This window comes from Lepidochelys olivacea, assembly GCF_965140295.1.
Source record: "Lepidochelys olivacea isolate rLepOli2 genome assembly, chromosome: 3".
Lineage (NCBI taxonomy): Eukaryota > Metazoa > Chordata > Testudines > Cheloniidae > Lepidochelys > Lepidochelys olivacea.
Genome location: NC_140413.1, coordinates 157,708,634 through 157,728,670, shown reverse-complemented (window position 1 = coordinate 157,728,670; position 20,037 = coordinate 157,708,634). Strand labels below are relative to the sequence as shown.

Genomic DNA, 20,037 nt, shown 5'->3' with positions numbered 1-20,037 from the left:
CATTCTCCTGTTGCAATGCAGCCCCGCATTTGCCCTGGAAAGAGTAAAATAACAATTACCCTGCTAGGATCTTTATCACTATTACATTTCTGGAATCATCTTGCTGCTGTGTGCCTGTCGATATCCACTGTATCTGCAGATATCCATTTAATCTGCAAAAAAGTTATTTCTGTTTGGCACATGGAATTATGTCATTCTCAGTTCTTGATCGTTTGTGGAGCTAAACAATGAAATCAAACCAAGAAGAAGTAAAACACTGATTATTCTTTCTGTCGAGAATGGCAGAAGCTTCATATAGTGAAAATGCCATGGGTATTTTACCGTGGGTTGGTGAACATCTCTAATGAGGTCAAAGGCTGACCAAGAAAAGAAAAAGTATGGTTCTCATTAATAAATCTCTTCAATCATTCTGTCCCCTAGCAGCCAGAATATTCATTTATGTAATTTATTTTTGGGGCTACAAAGGCTGCAGAGATCAGGAGAGTTAATTATGGGGAAAGTTCTGGCTACATTGTTTGATTTAATCTTTTATCAGAGACATTTTCACTTTGTTCACCACCTACAAGAGGTGTGTCTGAGCTCAGGGCTGGAAGCCAGGAACTCCACAGTTATTATTCCCAGCTTTCACATGTCGCGTGGGCAAGTCATTTGACATCTCTGCCTCTGTTTCCCTATTTGCTGTATACTCATTTAAACTACCTACAGAGACGTTGTGAGGACTAATTAGTTAGTTTAATGTTTATAAGTGCTTTGAGAAGAATTAGTGCTGTTAGCCCTGGACCAAATCCTGCAGTTCTTGCTCAGGTGAAGTCACTGGGAGTTTTGCTTGAGTTTGGGCTGCAGGATTTGGCTGGTTGTTAATAAGTATGTCCAGTCTGTTCTGTCTAATTTAGGTTTGAATGCTACACCCATCACCATGGCATCTGAGTTCCTTTCAGAGGTGCATTAAGCAACAAAGGGTGCATTTGGAAATTTCCACTTGGCCCTTCCCATCCAATGAAGAAGGTCTAGATATGTCCCTGAGGGTGTCAGACTTCATTAGGACTCTGCCTTGTCTGACTGGAGCTGTCATGACTCCAGTGTTTTGTCACAGGCAACATTACCTTTTTTTAGCCCATTTGCTTATCATAACCAGGCTGCCTGGAATTGTAACTGTATATATCAGAGGCTGCAAAGCAGGCAAACCTATGATTTGCTGAGCACCGCTGGCAAATGATTTTACAAACGAATGACCTTAACTTACGGTACTAGCCACTACTCTGTAAATGCTTGTCTGTTCCCCATCTGCGCATTGCATCGCGTAGCAGTGACTACTGTTGAAGGCATAGGGAGCACAAAGACAAGGTTGCATCCTGTCCAGGTGAGCTGTCTCTGCCGTTAAGTCTTAAGACAATGTAACCTGTGGCAGGCATATTTTGCGGACTCACCCTGTTAGCGTAGGGCTCTAACACCTGGTAAGTTACTGCTTTCTGCTGACCCCTGGGGAGCACGCATGGCTTGTTAACTCTGCCCTGGATATAAGGGAGGTGGGAACAGCTCCTTGGGCAGTACGACCTGGGACAGACAGCTTCTACTGGAGGAACTCTTGGAACAGCCTACCCTGGGAGGAATACTTGGGCTGAGGTTTAGCTTGTGTTGTTCTTACTTTCCTTGTTAATAAAGCCAAAGCCCGGAGGGTGTGGGTTTCACCTTAGACCGCATGCGCAGACTTTGCTCGTAGTGGGAATGGCACCTAAGCACATGTCTACATTGTAACTCTCTGTTATAAGCAAACATGATATTAGGTCTCATTCCAGCTACACTGCTAGTGTTCTTGCTTTGGCCCTGCAACGTTGTATTGATCCAAGTCCTACACCAGGAGTGATTTTGTGGCTAAAGCACAGGACTGGGAGCAGGGCTGTGCAGGGCCTAGGTAGAACAAAAAGTGCAGTTTTCCCAAGGGCCCCCCAAAATGATGGGTGGGTGGCTGCGGCAAATCTGAGTGAGAGGTATTGTGACCTGGTGCATGGGGTTGCAGTGCTACTCCTGCTTGGCGCCCACCATCCATAGTGTGAAAAGTGACTCCCCTGCCCCAGCTGGGCCCACATCCCACTGTTGCTGGTGTTGGCATCATTGAACCAGACCTGAGGCAACCCACCATGCTGAGAGCCCAGAGGTAGGAGTATGGTCGGGGGTTGGGAATACCACTCCAACTGGCAGAGCTCCAACTGGGGCCAGAGCTCAGGGAGAGGCAGGACTGGAAGCGGCTCCTTGGCTGCATGCAGGCAGAACCGCCACCATCCTCATGGGGTGGACAGCAACACTACAGACCTGGGCCCTCTCTTACCTGCCATCCCCTCTCGTCTTCTTTAACCTCTTTCATCTCTATAGTAATACTTTGGAAGGGCTGGGGGCCTCAGTTTCAGATTTTGTCCTTTCTGGGCTCCTTGAAACCTCTGTGGGGCCCTGACTGGGAGTTAGGAAATCTAAGTTCTATTCTTGGCTCTGCCTTGGCCTTCCTGGATGACCTTAGTCAGGAACTCTGTGTGCCTCAGTTTCTCTACCTATAACATTCGGATATTATCATTTATCCCCCTCACAGGGGCATTGCTGGGGATTAATTTAGTAATGTTTCCAAAGGGTTCTGGAAGTTGTGAGAGAAATGCAACGTGTTACTATTATACACTGGTAATACTACATTGCAGTGTTTGGAGTCACTAGTTGTTTCATCTTTGCTAGAGATGCTGCCCTTGAGATGGAAATTAAGTTTTCCTCTGCACATATCTAGCAGTTTGTATAGATTCTTTCCATGATGGTAAACCATAAAGAGAGAACACTTAGACCTAAAGTGAGATGGATGGAGATTGGGTGGGTCCAATTGGATAGAGCTTGTTCCTTTCCCTACCACCTCCCCACCCCGCAGAATCCAAACACTTAAGCTTTGAGGGAAAAGGGTTTGAAATCCAAAGGCACATCTGATTCTGACCAATAGCCCCTATCTTTATGATGGAGCAAATGGAAACCCAGGGACTCAGATACTCCTGGGGTGAAATCCTGGCCCCAAAGAATTCTATGGCAAAACGCCCATCAATTTCAGTAGGCCAAGATTTAGGGTTTTTTTTTGAAATCTAGATCCCAATTTTGCAGTATGAGTTCTCGTGAGTCTGTTTGAAACCAATCTGAATGGACTAAGGTCTTGTCTACACTACAGGGAAAAGTCGATCTAAGCTACGCAGTTTGAGTTAAGTGAATAACGTAACTCAGGTTGACGTAGCTTAGATATACTTAACGCAGAGTCCACACTAAATTATGTCGATGGGAGACGCTCTCCCATGGACTCCCCTTACTCTTCTTGATCCAGTGGAGCACAGGAGTCGATGGGAGAGTGCTAAATCGGCTGCTGATGGATCAATCGCTGCGTGTTGATCCCCCGGTAAGTGTAGACAAGCCCTAAGTCCTTTGGGAGGGTCTGCCCAGAGACGTGAGGAAGCACTGACTAGTGAGGTCAGGAAATCAGTGTAGTGCTGCTAACAAGATCTGTTTGTGTTTTGGTCACTTTTTCCTTTCAGGAGAGAATAGCAAAAAGCCATGGATCGCAGTGTGGCTTTTGCACTCCTGGCATTGTCATGTCCATGTATACATTACTTCGCAACAGACCTCAACCAAACATGGAGGAGATCGAAGAGAATTTCCAAGGTAATGCCTATTCCAAAACAGATCTGCAGGCATGCATCTTGTGCTTTTTCGGGGCTACATTTCCCTCCCCAAGTGGGACAGAGTGCACCTAACCTGATTGCTTGAAAACTGGCCAGTTACTATCAAAGTAAGACCTGGATTGTCCAGAATGAGCTGTTCACAGTACATTGCTCATGGGTGTGAAATGAACAGATTCTGTCCGGAAATAGACAGTGGAGAATTCCCATTGTTGTTGTGAATTATCTGCATTACCATAGTGCATAGGAGCCCCAGTCATATACCAGAGCCCCATGGTGCTAGTTGCTGTGCAAACACAGAACAAAAGGGTGGTCTCTGCCATAAAGAGCTTACAAACTAAATAAATCACCTTCTGGTGGGTGGGGGAAACTCCTTGCTGGCATAGAGCCAATGGAGATGACAGATCTTGCTTCTGACCCAACCAGCAGCCCCACATATAGGGGTGTGCCCAGGGTTGGGGATGTGGAGGAGCAAAACTCCGTTATGCCAGTTCTCCTCTTGTGTAGGTTAGCGCAGTCCCTTGGCTGCTTTAACTAAGGCTGCGGCTGGGATTGGGCTCGTGCTGAATCAGGGAGTTGTGACCAGCAGTACAGTGGCCACCCCTGCTGAAGAGAGGTCAGCCACGGAAGAGAAATGAGCTCTGTGTTGCTCCAGACATTAGATAATCGGCATGTTGAGATTAAACACATGCAATCAAGGCAGCTGAATACTAAATAGAGATAGTTGGAAATTTTTGAAATGTCTGTGAAAATTTTCATTGCGATTTTGAATTTCTACATAAAAAAGAGAGTGGGGAATTTTGTGCAGAAATATTCTCAAAATTTCACTTCCCCCCATTTTCTGATCAGCTCTGTCTAATGCTGAGCTGGTTATTGTGGGGAAAAACACTCACAAAATCAGCCTCTGTGTGCACAGAAATTCTTGACTGAATGACTCTTAACCTTTATCCCTTTGCACTGGCCATGCAGGAAACTTGTGTCGCTGTACAGGATACAGACCCATTCTGCAGGGGTACAGGACATTTGCTAAAGTAAGTGGCCTCATATAACATTACAAATTTCTGCAAGGCATTCAGCAGGCTGACTTGCTCAACTGTTGATAAAATACACTGTTGGACTGGGAGAAAAAGGGAATACATTTGCCAACCAGCATCCCCCCTCCCCCCCGCCACTCCCCAACCAATCCTAAACAGAGCCCTGGATCCTGTTAGTACATATGTTACATACTGATAACATGATGAGACCTACTCGTTAATGGCAGTTGCTCAGTTGCTTTAATAACTAGAGTGCTCAGTGCAGTGGTCCCATGTCAGGTCACCAGTAAGCAGGCCTCTTTTAACAGTGCTTTTGCTAAGGCTCTTAAAAATAGAGCATCCCACAAAACAAAGCAGTTCCCAGATCACCCGGGTATGTGCAGGTATAGAAAGGTGCCTAACTACGGTGCATGACGAGGGACATACAACTGCAGAGTCCGGTTGGGTAATTACTTTCATGAGAATTGAACTGCAAAACTAAAATGACAGTGGTGTTAAGCTGAAATGTTAGCGCTGAATAGACCCCTCCCCCCAACACCCAACACCCAGGTGGGGTGGGGCATTAAGCACAGCCATACACTTTTTACTTATCATTTTAAAAAAAGTCTCCTCCCGGGGGGGTTGCATGGAGAAATGAAGCACCTATATACTACATTGATTGGTATTATGGGCGTTCCTCAGATGGGTAGTGAACACCAGGACATAAAGCAATGATTTAGCGTGGTGCATGTGTATATTATTCGGTGTAAAGGATGAAATTATAGGTAGTTGTGAAACCCATCAGACACTGGAGCAATCTCATAGGCTATCAGGGTTGGAAGGGACCTCAGGAGATCATCTAGTCCAACCCCCTGCTCAAAGCAGGACCAATCCCAAATTTTTGCCCCAGATCCCTAAATGGCCCCCTCAAGGATTGAACTCACAACCCTGGGTTTAGCAAGCTAATGCTCAAACCACTGACCTATCCCTAAGGAAGTGATGGAAGTGCCACTACTTGGGATATTTAAAACTAAACGGCATAGAATACGCTGTAAGGGGCCATTCAGACCCACTGAAAGGGAGAGACCTAATTATTTGGCATCTTCCATTTCCAATTCCTCTGTTCCTATGATAGAAATTATAAATGGGGGACCAATTGCTTTTGCAAGTGGATGAAACCTATTTAGCTTGCTTGAAATCTCCGGGTTTTTCTCTAAGCAGTTTTTTGCCTGTGTAGGACTGGAGTTGCTGTGGGAAAGGAATCAATGGCCCAGGCTGCTGTATGGCTGGAAAGGATGGAGGCTGTTGTGGTGGAAAAGTCAATGACACAGGTTGCTGCATGAACGAGAAAGAAGACAATGCAGTAAGGCCTTGCCACACCTTTATTTTTTCTCCTCTTCTTTCTTTTCACTATCCTTTGTTAGTGTTTTGTAATTTAACTTTTGTTTTGTACGTGCCAAAGCCTGAATCTTTACTCTGATTTTATTCAGACAAAGCACCTCAGACTATGGGCTTGTCTATACTTAAAATGCTCTAGCAGCACTGCTTTAGCACTTCAGTGTAGACACTACCTATGCCAATGGGAGGGCTCTCCCTTCAGCATATGTAATCCACCTCCCCGAGAGGCGGTAGCTAGGTCGATGGAAGAATTTTTTGTCGACCTAGCACTGTCTACACAGGGACACAGGCCAGCTTAACAGCACTGTTCAGAGTGTGGATTTTTCACACCCTGACCAGGCCTCACTTTGCTTTTATTTGATCCGTGCTCAGGCAAATCTACCATTGATTCTGTTCAATTATCCCAGTCTAACATTGCTATAAGTGAGACTGGAATAAAACCCTGTGTGTTTAGCCAGGCAAACTCCTGCTAAGGACAGATAAATATAAGTGGGGAGCTCAAGAACTGGGCCATTGTTTAATTCATCAGTCTGCGTCATTCCACTCTATTAGTTGTACTGTTCATCATTTAACGAAATATTGAAAAGCATTGTGTCAGAAAGGAAAAATGAACCAGAGTTACATGTAGACAGAGTTAAGTCCTCTTGTTTTGAGAAAAGAAATTTCTCTAACAGCAATTTGCTTTGTTTAACAGGCAATGGTATCCTCCATCTTGTTCAACCCGGCTGAATTCCATCCTTTGGATCCCACACAGGAGCCTATCTTCCCTCCAGAGTTGCTGGTAGGTGGATTCATGCAGCAATGAATTCAGCTCATTGGCCTGATTCTATAACATGGGATTTGAGTGACCTCTTGCCCCAAGGAGCTTACAGTGTAAAAGACAGACACCAATAAAATAAGAATCACTTGCTGACCTGGAGCAGGCAGTAGCATTCCAGTCTTTCACATAAGAGCCCTGCCAGAAGAGGCTTTCCATGGGATACACAGGATAAGTGGAATCAGTGCATCCCCCAGCAGCCTGAGCCAAGCCATTTCCAGTCAGCACTACTCACTTTCAGAGCTGCTCTAGCTTTCTCTCCGATCATCCCGCACCTCCCTATGAAGGAACAGTTATGGAGGCTTGTGACCCTGCTATCCCAGGCTGGGCAGACTTTCTACCAGCAGATGCCCTGCACAGTGATCATAGCCCAGGGTTGGGTCCACGAGGTGGGTGTGTTCTCTGCCTCCTATACATTTAACAAATCACCCTTAAAACTCAGTTGTTAGTTCCACAGCTGCTGGCAGCTCCCCCAGACCCAACCCAACATTATCCAGTGCGCTGGTGCTCCCTTCATGAGGGTCACACTGAGTTTGTTTATGCCAACACCAGCTCCCTCTGTTTCATTTGTAAGAAGTTCCCGTGTTACTGGAGGGCAGCGACATTGGGCTGACTCCTAGCTAGTTTCCTCTTCCTAATAAGCAGCAGTCATGCGATGAGGAGAATTGGCAAAAAGAAAGCTGGGGCAGGGATTCTTGATGGAAGCATTTTACAGTCTGAGTCCATCCCATTTTATTTTCTTAGATGCAGAAAGACAAACCCCAGGAACAGCTGTGCTTCAAAGGCGAGCGTGTGATGTGGATACAGCCCACGACACTCGAGGAACTGCTGGCGCTCAAGGCTCAGTACCCCAAGGCTAAGCTCGTTGTAGGGAACACAGAAGTTGGTAAGAGGAACAGCTGAGGTTCAGTTTCAGCAGTTGCTAAAGTTATCCACAGAAAGGTTTTCCCAAGCATAATGCAAAACCAGTTTGGACTTCCTTAAAACTGCCTGAGTTAAACCCCTGTGGGAGTGGTTTCTGAAGGGCATGTCAGGGAGGATTTTATTTCTTCCCACATGGATCAGTCTCATGAACATCCTTGTGTCCTGTTTGTTGGAGCAAGCTAAATAAGTGCTAATTCAGATCGGTGGGCCTTTCGTTCTAACTTGGTGCCAGTTATTAATGGGTTATTGACAAGAAGAGGTACACAGATACATAACAGCCTGCTCTGGTTTTTGCAGGAAGGGAAGAAAGGCACTGAAAATGTACTTAGGTGAATCCAGTAATGAAACTTTCAGCCATTTGCCTGAAGTTGTCCAGGGACTGGGCAAACCTCTTGGGATGTGAGGGTTTGCAGTGCTCTCAAACTTTTTTTTTTTTGCAGGGGGTGGAGAGGGAGAGAGAGATTTGCAAAGCCAGTCTGATTTCATGAACAATTCCCCTCCTGATATCTCATCCTATTTTCCCACTCAAGTGCTATTCAGCCTAACATGATGATAGCAATGAGTCAGTAATGTCCGCATGCAGTCTGGGAGCTCCTTCACAGGGGAAGAGGTTGGTGGGTATTGCAGATTGGAGGGACATCTCATGAATTCTAGCCCTAAAATTTCATTATGCAAATACCACCATTGGCCAGTGATAAATGTGACCCTTCTTCAGGAACTCTTTAAGCTGTTACATAACCGGTATAAGATGTGGTCACTGATCTTTGTTACACAATAATGCTGTCTTTTCCCTGAGAAGCATCTAACTCAGAGAGTCTTGTTTTTCCTTGAGGTATTGAGATGAAGTTAAAGAACATGCTGTATCCAGTGATAATAGCACCAGCTTGGATCCCTGAAATGACCTTTGTTCAGCACACCGAGGAGGGTAGGTAATGAGTATTCCATAATGCTATGCAGTCAGTGTGGTCTTTGGGAAAAGTACAAGGGAGGGGCTAGGTGCACGTCCCCAAAAAACAGAGAAACTAGAACTGCTTTGATTAGGATGAAGGGCCCCCTTCTTTTATTCCCATCACCTTTTCTGAGGCCAGATCTGTTCAGCTTATTCATGCTAGGAGTCCCACTGAAATCAATAGGACAAGTTGCATGAGTAAGGGAAGCACACGTTAGCCGCTCATCATTATTTTGAGATTAATTAGTTGAATTGTTTCCCCTTTACTGGGACTAGATGGGGGGGAAGGCAGATCTGAGTTAAATTTCAATACAAAGATTTCACAATGCCCAGATGTTGTAAAGATGTGGAAACACATAGTAGTAAGGGCCAGGAATGGTCATTACTGGGAAAAATATTAGAAATTTCATAGCAGTTCCATGTGAGGTGGTTTATGCAAATTTATGGGTTAATTTGCATATTAACAAATAATTTGCAAGTTACCACAATCTTTCATTTTAAAAAATTGTGCTTATAAGGCAGTGGTTTGATAGCCCATGTGAATGAAGTCCTAAACTTATCTGGCTGGCAGAAGCAGTATGCCAGTATGCCCTGCCAGTATGACTCAACCTCTAGGGATACATCTACGCTGCAATGTAAGCGCAGATTTAGGGAACCTTGGGCTTGAGCATCTACGTTGTAGACTTTTCTAACCCATGCTCAAATCTAGGGCTCTGGCATCCACCCTGCAGGGTGCAGACCCAAGTCAAAATAACCATATTCCAGAGTCCCTAGCGCTCCCTCTCCTTCCCCCCACCCCCAAATATGGATGCTCTAGTCCTAGGACCACGGTGCCCTGTGGGAAAGTTTGCTGCCCACCCTGCACATTAGCAGGAATCAGCTCGCTTTGCAAAAGGCGTGATCAGTTTGTGCTCCTTTGCAAACCCAGGAGGCGCTCTGATAGTGTGCTTGCAGGTTGGTGATCAGAATACAATGGGTTAACGCTGACCTGAGTGTCTGCCACTTGCAAAGGCGGGGTGGCTTCCATTTCCAATAGAGTGAATGGCAGATTTTTGGGATAAAGAGGAGTAAGGAAATTGTCCCATGGAATTGTGGGATATATCTGGCTGACTCCCAGGACCCGAGTCAAGTGGGGCAATAGGGCTTGGACTCTGGGTCCCGACATAACTTGAGCATGGATCCTCCAGCCCTGAAGAATCCTGAGACCATGGGTCTGAGCCGTGAGTTAGTACAATTGCAGTGTAGTCGCAAGGGGGTTAGACTTGAATCCAGGCTCAGGCCTGGGCTTACGTTGCAGTGTAGACACACTCTAGAAGTAATTCAGTATCCATGGTCCAATGCAGTTCTTCACCTCTTTGTTGAGTGTACCAACCCATATAAAGCATAGTGTTCAGTTTATTATGTGAGAGTTGCAATTTAAATCCACCAGACTCATCTCAGATAGGGGCCCCTGTGAGATAGGAACAACCTGTGTGTCACACTGGCAACCTATGAGGGAAAGGTTCTTTAGCTCATGAGCAATTCCCAGACGCGTTTCGTCTCCCAATAAGTGCTGGCATAAGCGTGGCGGTTGGTATAGTTGTGGGTGGTTCCTAATTGGTGGGGGCAGTTTGTGCGTTTCCCTGTTGTGGGTGGACTCTGCCGTTTAGTGCATGTTCGGTCAGGAGAAGCGGTCGAACATTTTCAACCGGAAAATGGTATATTAGTGAACGAATGAACGAAAAAAAAAATTTATGGGAACAATACAGTGCCTCATGCACCTTCCTCTGCAAGTGCCCCGGTGTAACTCTCTTCCTGGGAGATGTACACCTTGGTTGTTGGTAAAAATTCTGGTGGTCTCCCCTTGTAGGTATTACCTTTGGTGCTGCCTGCACCCTGAGCTTTGTAGAAGTGGTGCTGAAAAAAGCTGTGGCTGAACTTCCTTCCTGCAAAACGGAATTGTTCCGGGCTGTTCTAGAACAGCTGCGGTGGTTTGCAGGCCCGCAGATCAAAAACGTTGCAGTAAGTGACTGGGGGGAAAGCTAGTGAGCTAATGTGGGAGGGAGGGGCAAGAAACTTCAATGAAGAAAACTCAGATTGAGTAATTGACCCTGCCAGTATCACATGCCTCGTGCTCCTCTTATTACGCTGGGACATCTGAAAGACATTGTGCCCCTATTTGAAAGACATTTTGTCCCTTTCTTGTGGATTTTTTTCCAATAAAATTCTACTGCAGGCCCGTGAAGGCTGTAGACTATTTTGTCTTGTGTCGTCTTAGGTTGCTATATGACAGTGGTTCTCAACAAGGGATGCCCCTGGGGTACTCAGAAGTCTTTGAAGGGGTACATCAACTCATCTAGATATTTGCCTAGTTTTACAACAGGCTACATAAAAAACTGTAGTGAAGTCAGTACAAACTAAAATTTCATACAACGACTTGTTTATACGGCTCAATATACTATACACTGAATGTAAGTACAGTATTTATATTCCAGTTGATTTATTTTATAATTATATGGTAAAATCAGAAAGTAAGCAATGTTTCAGCAATAGTGTGCTGTGACACTTGTGTATTTTTATGTCTGATTTTGTAAGCAAGTACTTTCTAAGTGAGGTGAAACTTGGGGGTACGCAAGACAAATCAGACTCCTGAAAGGGGTACAGTAGTCTGGAAAGGTTGAGAGCCACTGCTATATGACATGGGCAGCTCACCAAGGAAAAGCAGAAGGAATCTGCTGCATTCATTACTATTACCAGGCAAATGGGAAAACTCTAGAGCAGCCTGGAAATGAGGAGTCATTTAACAAAGAAGCATTTATGGTGGATCCATAACTGCAAAGGGTCATTAAAACAAAAGCCTGACCAGGAAGCCTCATAGCATTAACCCCATAATTCTTCTGTAAGCAAAAGAGACTCCGTCTTCTACAGTCTCTGCTACTGCTTCAGAAGGCAGCCCTCAACAGGGGCTTCTCTGGAGTGGTGTTACGACAGGGCTGCCTGAATGACACTGGCCGTACCTGGGCCCAGGTGCTCTTTGGGTGCTGAAAAGCAGAACTGATGTAGCTTTTTCCTGGTCTGAATCTACCTATGCCCAGAGTGTTTTGACTCTGTAAGGAAGATGAGAGATGGGCAGAGGTGGGTTGGAATGGCCTGTCATACCTCAATGCGACACTAACATGGTCATCCTACTCAGTGCTGAGTGTGGAAGCTGATACTGCCTTGATGCTTAGAGGGTGCATCTTCCCTGTCCTCTGCAAACCGCAGTTCAAGCCCTGCTTTTAGGGCTAACCAAGAATGTGAGCATCTATTGATCCTACTCCTCTGTGCTTTGCAAGTTATTGAGGGCTATGTTTTTTTGAGGCCAGAGACATGTTGAAGAAGAAAAATCACTTTTAAAGCAGGCTGAAAAACCTGACACGAGGCCTTATTCTGCAAGGTTATAAGTGCCCTCAGTTCCCAGCACAGTCAGTAGGAACTGAGCCATTGAGCATTTCTCAGGAGGTGCTCTGCACCTTGCAGGATCAGGCCCTTCATCATGGCTCCAATATTTCAATTTTGGAACCATTATCATGAATGATTAGAGCGTGAGGCATTTTTTATGTACAGATAAGGACCATCCTTGAAAACCATTTCAGTCAAATGCTTTAGGATTGGTTAGGATTGATACTGGCTCTGTGGGTTTTGCATGTTCATCATTGGAACTGAATAAAGGCCCTAAAATTGTCACGGTAGCAAAACAAACCTGAATCTAGATAAGCTTTAGGGTTACATATGAATCAGTGATAGTAAAGTAGCACTAGCCATACCTTCCCAGCTGTCTTCTAATCCATGTATTTGGTTTACTTTATTTCAGGCTCTTGGGGGAAATATAATGACTGCTAGTCCAATTTCCGATCTCAACCCTGTCTTTATGGCATGTGGCAGCAAATTGACTTTGGCGTCAAAAGGTAAGTTTACTCAAAGTTCAAAATGGCAGTCTGGGATATAGGGTAATCAGCAGTCCTTTCCCTTGACTGCTTAGTTCAGGCCAGAACACAGGGGAAAAAACCCTGCATGTAACATTAGGGACTCTGTTTTAGTCTTTCTGGGTGCTAAAGAGCCAGGGAGAACCACAAGGTCTATCTATGTTCAACAGTCTCAATAAAGAATCCCTTTTGCCTTTGTTATGGCAGATGTTCAAAGGAATCCCACTAATACCCCTTCCAAAAATGCTTGAAATTGAAATTGAAACAAAATGATTAATTGGTATTATTTGACATGCTTTTTGACTTGCTGAAGATTTTGAAAAAAAATTGTGTTTTGAAAGATGATGGTTTTTTTCAATGTTTTGGAATTGCCAGCAAACTGAAAAATCATTTATTCGCATATCCCTAATTGGGATGTTGGAAACTGATTCACTTGGGTGTTTGGAATGAATTAAGATCAAAGGGACATATCCCAAAATCTTTATTTCCTGTTTAACTCAGTCCTTATGCAGGCAAAACTCCCATGGAAGTCAGTGGGAGTTGTGCCTGTGTAAGGACTGAGCTGAACTTGAGGAAGTAGTTCAGAATTTGGCTAAAAAGAGTTAGAAATTAAGAGGAAAAATAACGGAGATCAGATCAAATCAAATTTAGTTTATGTAACTACAAAGTCCTCTCTATGTGCCTGACAATAATTCTTTACCTGGATGAAATGGGAGACTATTGCCTGATATACTTGCCCAACCATTTGTTTCTCTTTCCTCAACTTGTTCTACAGAGGGCAGAAGGACTATAAGGATGGATGAAAACTTCTTTACTGGTTACAGAAAGACAATGCTAAAGCCTAAGGAGATATTACTCTCCATTGAGATGCCTTACTCTAGGAAGGTGAGGTGCTGGAATTAACAATAGTCTAATGGCTGTGTAAAGCTGAGCTGGTGTTACCCTATAGGGGACCCAAAATGTCTAATGCTTCTAATCTAAACTAACCTTTCCTTAAAGACTGACTTCCAGCAGAGATGTGCTTAATTAGCCCTTAATTCCAGCAGAGATGTGCTTAATTAGGTCAGCTAGAAGGAAGGTCATTTTTAGAATGGCTGCCCCCCTCTGGATCACAAGTGTTCTGTATTCATTTTGGCTATGGTAATATGCCACCAGATGAGGGACTCCAAACATTATTTAAGTCTCTTCTAGTGTCTGTCCACCAGACACATATAGATCTTCTCCACGTACTTAACCTTTTAGGCTATCAAGAGATGTGGGTGGTTCCACATCAGATAAAAACAAGCCAATGGAAATTAATGGAATATTTTTAACTGCAACAGTTGAGAATATTTTCCTCTGAAGCTATCTGACAATACAATTTTTTAAAATAAATTTTAAATGTAATGAACATCTCTACTTCTTTCTGGTGATTTTCTAGGAGGTGGGTAAAGACGTGAGTGGGAGAAGCTGAAAGGCTTTTCTACCCAGTGTTTTGGCTAGTCTAACAAGGTATTTCCCCAAGAAAGTCGCAAACTGGACTTGTTATCTTCAGCCAGTTCCCCACTACAGCTGTTTTTTGGACTCTTCACTGCTAGTTAATTGTCAAAAACAATTCTGCTTGCACTGTGATGGGTGTTGTGGTTCAGTTCCATCTCCATAAGGAGCAGGATGACAACTGGAGAGGTAAAGTACCAGAGCATTGATTGGTTGACCAGTGAAGTTCTGAGCCATTCCTCTATAATAAGAGTAGGGCTGACATGGGGAAGCAGGCATTATGGAGAAATACACAGCTGAAAACAGAGAGAGGAGCCTACCAAATGCAGGCATTTAACTTGTACAGGAAGTAATCAGTTCAGCAGAACATTTCACCTGAGTGTTTTGGGGCTTTTTTTCCTCCCAAGTGAGTTTAGATCTGTCAGAAGGTGCTAGTTTAACATTCCTGCAGATTCAAGTTCCGTATTGATCACAGTGAAGCTGGTGGCACTGCAAACTTCCCCATGCAGTTCTATTGTAATTAACCATTGGAACAATTTACCAAGGATTGTGGTGGATTCTCCATCACTGACAATTTTTAAATCGAGATTGGATGCTTTTGCTATAGGAATTGTTTTGGGGAAGTTAGTTCTATGGCTATGCTATACAGGAGGTCAAACTATATGATCACCGTGGTCCCTTCTGGCCATGGAATCTATGGATCTATGTTTCTTGAGTGTGCGCTGAAAAGTTAGTCTCTAGGGATAAGAAGGTAGTGCAATCTCTGTGTCCATACAGTCCTTGGCCTGTTTGCTGAGACTGTAAACAGAGAGGCTGATCAGGATGGTGGTTTTTGCAATGTGGACTTTATTCTGCTGGGACCTGGACTGAAGCCATGAAACTCACTTTAGACTGAACAATGATCAGATCTGTTCACTACTGGCCTGGTTTAATTTTAACAAGTCACACAGAGGTAAAAAGAAAAGGAGTACTTGAGGCACCTTAGAGACTAACAAATTTATTTGAGCATAAGCTTTCATGAGCTACAGTTCACTTCATCGGATGCTCACGGAAAGCTTATGCTCAAATAAATTTGTTAGTCTCTGAGGTGCCACAGGTACTCCTTTTCTTTTTGTGGATACCGACTAACACGGCTGCTACTCTGAAACCTGTCATTATACAGAGGTAAAAGGCTCTATCTAGCAGTATCAATAATGAGTCATACAATTGTCCTCCTCAGAACCTAAATTTTTTCATATCCATTAAGACCATCATGACTGGTGTGGAGAAATAAATAAGGAAGTGTTATTTACTCATTCTCATAACACAAGAATTAGGGGTCACCAAATGAAATGAGTAGGCAGCAGGTTTAAAACAAACAAAAGGAAGTATTTTTTCACACAATGCACAGTTAGTCCGTGGAACTCTTTGCGATGGGATGTTGTGAAGGCCAAGACTATAACAGGGTTCAAAAAAGAACTAGATAAGTTCATAGAGGATAGGTCCGTCAATGGCGTCCCTAGCCTCTGTTTGCCAGAAACTGGGAATGGGAGTGGATGGATCACTTGATGATTACCTGCTCTGTTAATTCCCTCTGGGGCACCTGGCATTGGCCACTGTTGGAAGACGGGATACAAGGCTAGATGGACCTTTGATCTGATCCAGTATAGCCGTTCTTATGTTCTTAATTGACATGACCTGTAGGTCATGCTAGATGGTCACCATCTGACCTTGAAACCCAAAGCTACTTTTGAACTCTTGGCATATCATGAACTCTTGACTGAACTTTGGCTTATGGAGATCAGCTCAGCAAGACTAAAGTTTTTCAATGGATGGACAAATCTATACGGTAGGAGGATTTTCCCTCTTCTAAGTGGCAGTCAAGGTGTTCCGGGATCACAATTTTTGGCAATTGGTAAACCAAGATAAAGAAAGGCTGGTTTAGCACAGTGCCAGTATGAAGGGTCTGATTTTCCATTGTGTCACACCAGTTTTATACTGGTGTAATTCTGTTGATTTCACTGGTGTCACACCTGTGTACAGCTGTTATAACAAAATAGAGATTTCAAGCCCCGTGTTCAGCAATCTTCACTGTTCTTCAGTGTTGCTGTAGTTTTGTTACACTGTTGTTTTATCCCGTAGAGATGGCATTTTGATGGTGAATGCTGATCCCTCTGGTTTGTACACCTGCACTTTGGGATCTTTTCATCTTGAGTTTTGCTCTGTATCCTCAGCTTCATGATGTAAACAGGTTTACCCAGCAGGAGAAAATTCAAAGGATGACAACCAACCCCTCCTTCATCTCTCACATTAGTGTCCTCTAATTGTAATGTTATTACTGGACATCTCCACTGGCCTCCCTCTTTTGTGAAGATTGACGGAGGTGGTGTTGGGTGGTGGAAGAAGTTCACATGGCAGTGATGTCCCTGAAAATGTGAACATTGGCTATTACACTTTGTCCATTGAGTTGGCATTGTTAATGTGATGTAAGCTGGGGATGCTGCCATCTGACACTTGGGGGAGGGGAAAGAAAAAGGTAGTTTGATTTGCATCTGTAACTCTTGATGCTACTAGGAAAACCCCTTCTCCCTTTGTCTTTACTGCTCGCAGTCAAAAAGATGTGTTTTTACTGACAGATGACTAATGCAAGTTAGCTAGCCTACTGTAAAATCTTAGTGGAGACAAGGCATGGTAGTTTTACCATAGCATAGCTAGCCAAAGTCAGCTGTGTGTTGGGGGAGCATAGTGTTGACCTTGTGTAGGTACATGGTGGGGTAAGCTGCAGGTGCCTTGTTTAGCTTGTGTTAGGTATCTCACTGTAAAAAACACACCTTTTGGGTAGTGAAGGCACAGCCTCAGATATGGAGTCTGCAGGAGATTTGCTGAGTGTCAACCTCTCACTGTCATTTCATTACTGGAAAGCTCCATTGAAATGCAAAGTGAGGGCAGAGGCTGAATTTCCTCTTCTTTGCTAGTTAATTAGCATAACAAACAAATTGGCAGAATGAGGTGCGTTGGCAAGCAGGGCACCAATACATGCTGCTTTCATATTATCTGCTGGCTGCCCACTAATTAGGGCCGTGTATGGAAAGATGCATGGAGGATGTGACATGAAAGCTTCAGCTGTGCACTTCCAGTAATGAGCTTGCAATGTACAAAACCAGGCTCTTGAGAGAATGCACTCATTAGAAACAATAGAGGGATCACTTCTGGCTGCTGCTGCTGGGGGGATAATTAACTGACCAGAACTTGCTACTGCTCAGTGTCTTGCATATATATCATCACTGAACACTCTTTACAGCAAACTACTGAAAAGAGTGACATAAAGGGACTGATTCTTTGCTTACTGCAGGATACCAGTAATTTCAGTGGGAGTTTCTCATACCCTGTATGGCAGGGAAAGACTAGGTCCAATATGAACTAAGGCCCTCCCAATCAGCTAGTTGAAGCTGGTATTATTTGTACACATTGAGCATCATTAGTTGCAGGTGAACTGGTGTGCGTTGAATGTGGCAGCTATTTGTGCCCTGAAGAAAATATTCTGAAAAAGAAAAGGTTCCTGCTAGTGCACTCATGGTGCACAGCAGGAATGCAAGGTGGTTGTTATGCTCCAGCATGGATGTGAGTCAAGTGCTCAGCAAGGTCCTCTGCACTGGGCAGAACAAAGTCACAAACCCTTTGCCCATCGACTCCCTTATTCCATCAAATGCCATCCTCTGTGTGCAGTTTGGACAAGTTTAGCTGCATGCTGACCTTTTAGTTAGGAGTAAGTTGTAGCCACACATCAGCAGTCCCAGTCAAGCAGGGATTGGGTTCCCTTGTGCCCCTGGAGCTATACTGATTTACACTAACTAAGGTATGTCTACACTAGAGAGCTTACAGTGGCACAGCTGTACTGAGGCAGCTGTGCCTCTGCAAGATCTCTCGTGTAGCCACTCTATGCTGACTGGGGAGAGCTCTCCCGTTGGCATAATAAATCCACCCACAACAAGCAGCAGTAGAAGCTCTCCCACTGCCATAGTGCTGTGCACACTAGCCCACGTGCCAGTGTAATTTATGTCACTCGTGTGTGTGTGTGTGTAATATTCACACCCCTGAGTGATATAACTTTTGCCAACATAAGTGGTAGTGTAGACATAGCCTTAGGTTCTGGCCCCAGATGTTTAGCTGATTTCCCTTAATCTGCGTTTAGCTCAGCAATTCAGCAATTGCACATATAATTGCCAGTTTTACACAAATTCATGTTGGCTTTTGAGTGCACATTTTGATCCACCTGCAATTTTTGTAAATTCATTAATGGAGTGTTGCTGAAAATTTGGCTTGTATGGTGAAAAACTTTGAGCAGTTAGTTATAAGGAGTAGACAGAAATTAAGCGATAGAAGCAAGAGAGAAAAGAAGAGGAATATTTTGGAATGAGGCAAAGAGCCAATAAGTTGGAGAGATACAGGGAGTCCATGCCAGATACTAGGATCTGCTGAAGAGAACTGCCTGAGATATTTTTTAAAAGTAAAAGGAATGTTGGAATCCCCATTCCTGGAGACATAAACTAGATGGGATAAAACCCCGCCGGAGAACAAACTGAACGAACAAGTTAGGAGGTGTTTGGATCCTTGTTCTTAGTCTAACCCATTTTACAGCTGGTGTGAAATTTAGTTCTGTCTTTGAGTTAAAATTTCAAGGACTCCCCAGATCTGTGTTATTTGGATCTATTTTTTTTTTAAATCAGGCCTGTATTTAATTAACATGAGAAAATGATGGAATTGTTGAGAGAGGGAAATAGAGCTGGGTGAACCTTTTCCCTCTGGAACATTTTTTCTCGAAAAAATGCAGAGGTGGTGACCCAAACATTTCGTGAATTCATGTTGAAATTGCCAAATTGTTTTGCTCAAAAAATAGTTTAAAAATTTCACCAAAAACTCAAAGCATTTCATTTTGACATTTTCTGTTGAAATGGTTTGATTGTTTTGAATAGAAATGACTCATCATTTAGAAATCTGTTTTACTTTTACTTCATGCTTTTAAAAGGTGAAAATCCTCAAAAACAAAATGAAATGTTTAGTTCTGCATGAAACATTTTGTTTGGACACACAACATTTTTTCAACTTATTGGTTTGCCAAAAAAATTCAAACAATTTTTTAAAAATATTTTTTGGTTTGGCCAGTGAACCAAAAAATCAGTTACTCATATAGCTGTAGTGTGAAAATCCATAGTCATTCATTTCTTTCCCAAAGCTAGAGAAGAGAGAGGACAGGATCAAAAGAATAGTCCCCAACAGTTTTCAAACCTTCCCAGGAAGAATGAGTGACTTTATAACAGCACCTGATGGACTGGACCTTTCTTAGCTGGCCTAACACCCAGCTTTGAATCATGTGAAAAATGGTCTTGTCTGAAGCATGATTCCTCATTCAGAATGCAAAGTCAGCTCTCCATCTGGGATTCTCTTGGGTAGCCTTGTCACAGAGATAGATTACTCAGCTGTCCACATTCTTCTGCCCTTGCTTGTGACCCAGGTTGAGAACAAATTCTTTCCTTTCCTCTAGCGTGAGTATTTCTCAGCCTTCAAGCAGGCTTCCCGTCGGGAGGATGACATTGCTATAGTGACCTGTGGAATGAGAGTCCTGTTTCATGAAGGTAGCAACCGAGTCCAGGAGATTAAGCTGACCTATGGAGGAATGGCTCCCACAACTGTACTGGCAGAAAAAACTTGCCAGGATCTTATCGGCAGGTAGGAGAATCATAATCTGATCTTTTTAGCACAGAAGGGCCTCTTAGTGCAACAGTGTTCATTTTAAAGGGTTATTTTTATAGTAGCAGACCAAATTTTCTGAATCCTCACTTATGGT

General features: G+C 43.7%; 1 protein-coding gene across 2 annotated transcripts in view; it reads left to right on the top strand.

The window, feature by feature from the left end:
* XDH (xanthine dehydrogenase) overlaps positions 1-20,037 on the top strand; it is a 75,670-nt gene that overhangs the window by 13,731 nt on the left and 41,902 nt on the right. For both annotated transcript variants that reach the window (XM_084623513.1, XM_084623512.1), the window contains 11 exons: positions 1,252-1,360; positions 3,549-3,675; positions 4,662-4,723; positions 5,943-6,068; positions 6,798-6,884; positions 7,665-7,806; positions 8,677-8,769; positions 10,643-10,794; positions 12,626-12,719; positions 13,513-13,622; positions 19,735-19,919. In XM_084623513.1, coding sequence (XP_084479639.1) covers positions 1,252-1,360; positions 3,549-3,675; positions 4,662-4,723; positions 5,943-6,068; positions 6,798-6,884; positions 7,665-7,806; positions 8,677-8,769; positions 10,643-10,794; positions 12,626-12,719; positions 13,513-13,622; positions 19,735-19,919 — 1,287 coding nt within the window. The remainder of the gene's footprint in view (positions 1-1,251; positions 1,361-3,548; positions 3,676-4,661; positions 4,724-5,942; positions 6,069-6,797; positions 6,885-7,664; positions 7,807-8,676; positions 8,770-10,642; positions 10,795-12,625; positions 12,720-13,512; positions 13,623-19,734; positions 19,920-20,037) is intronic.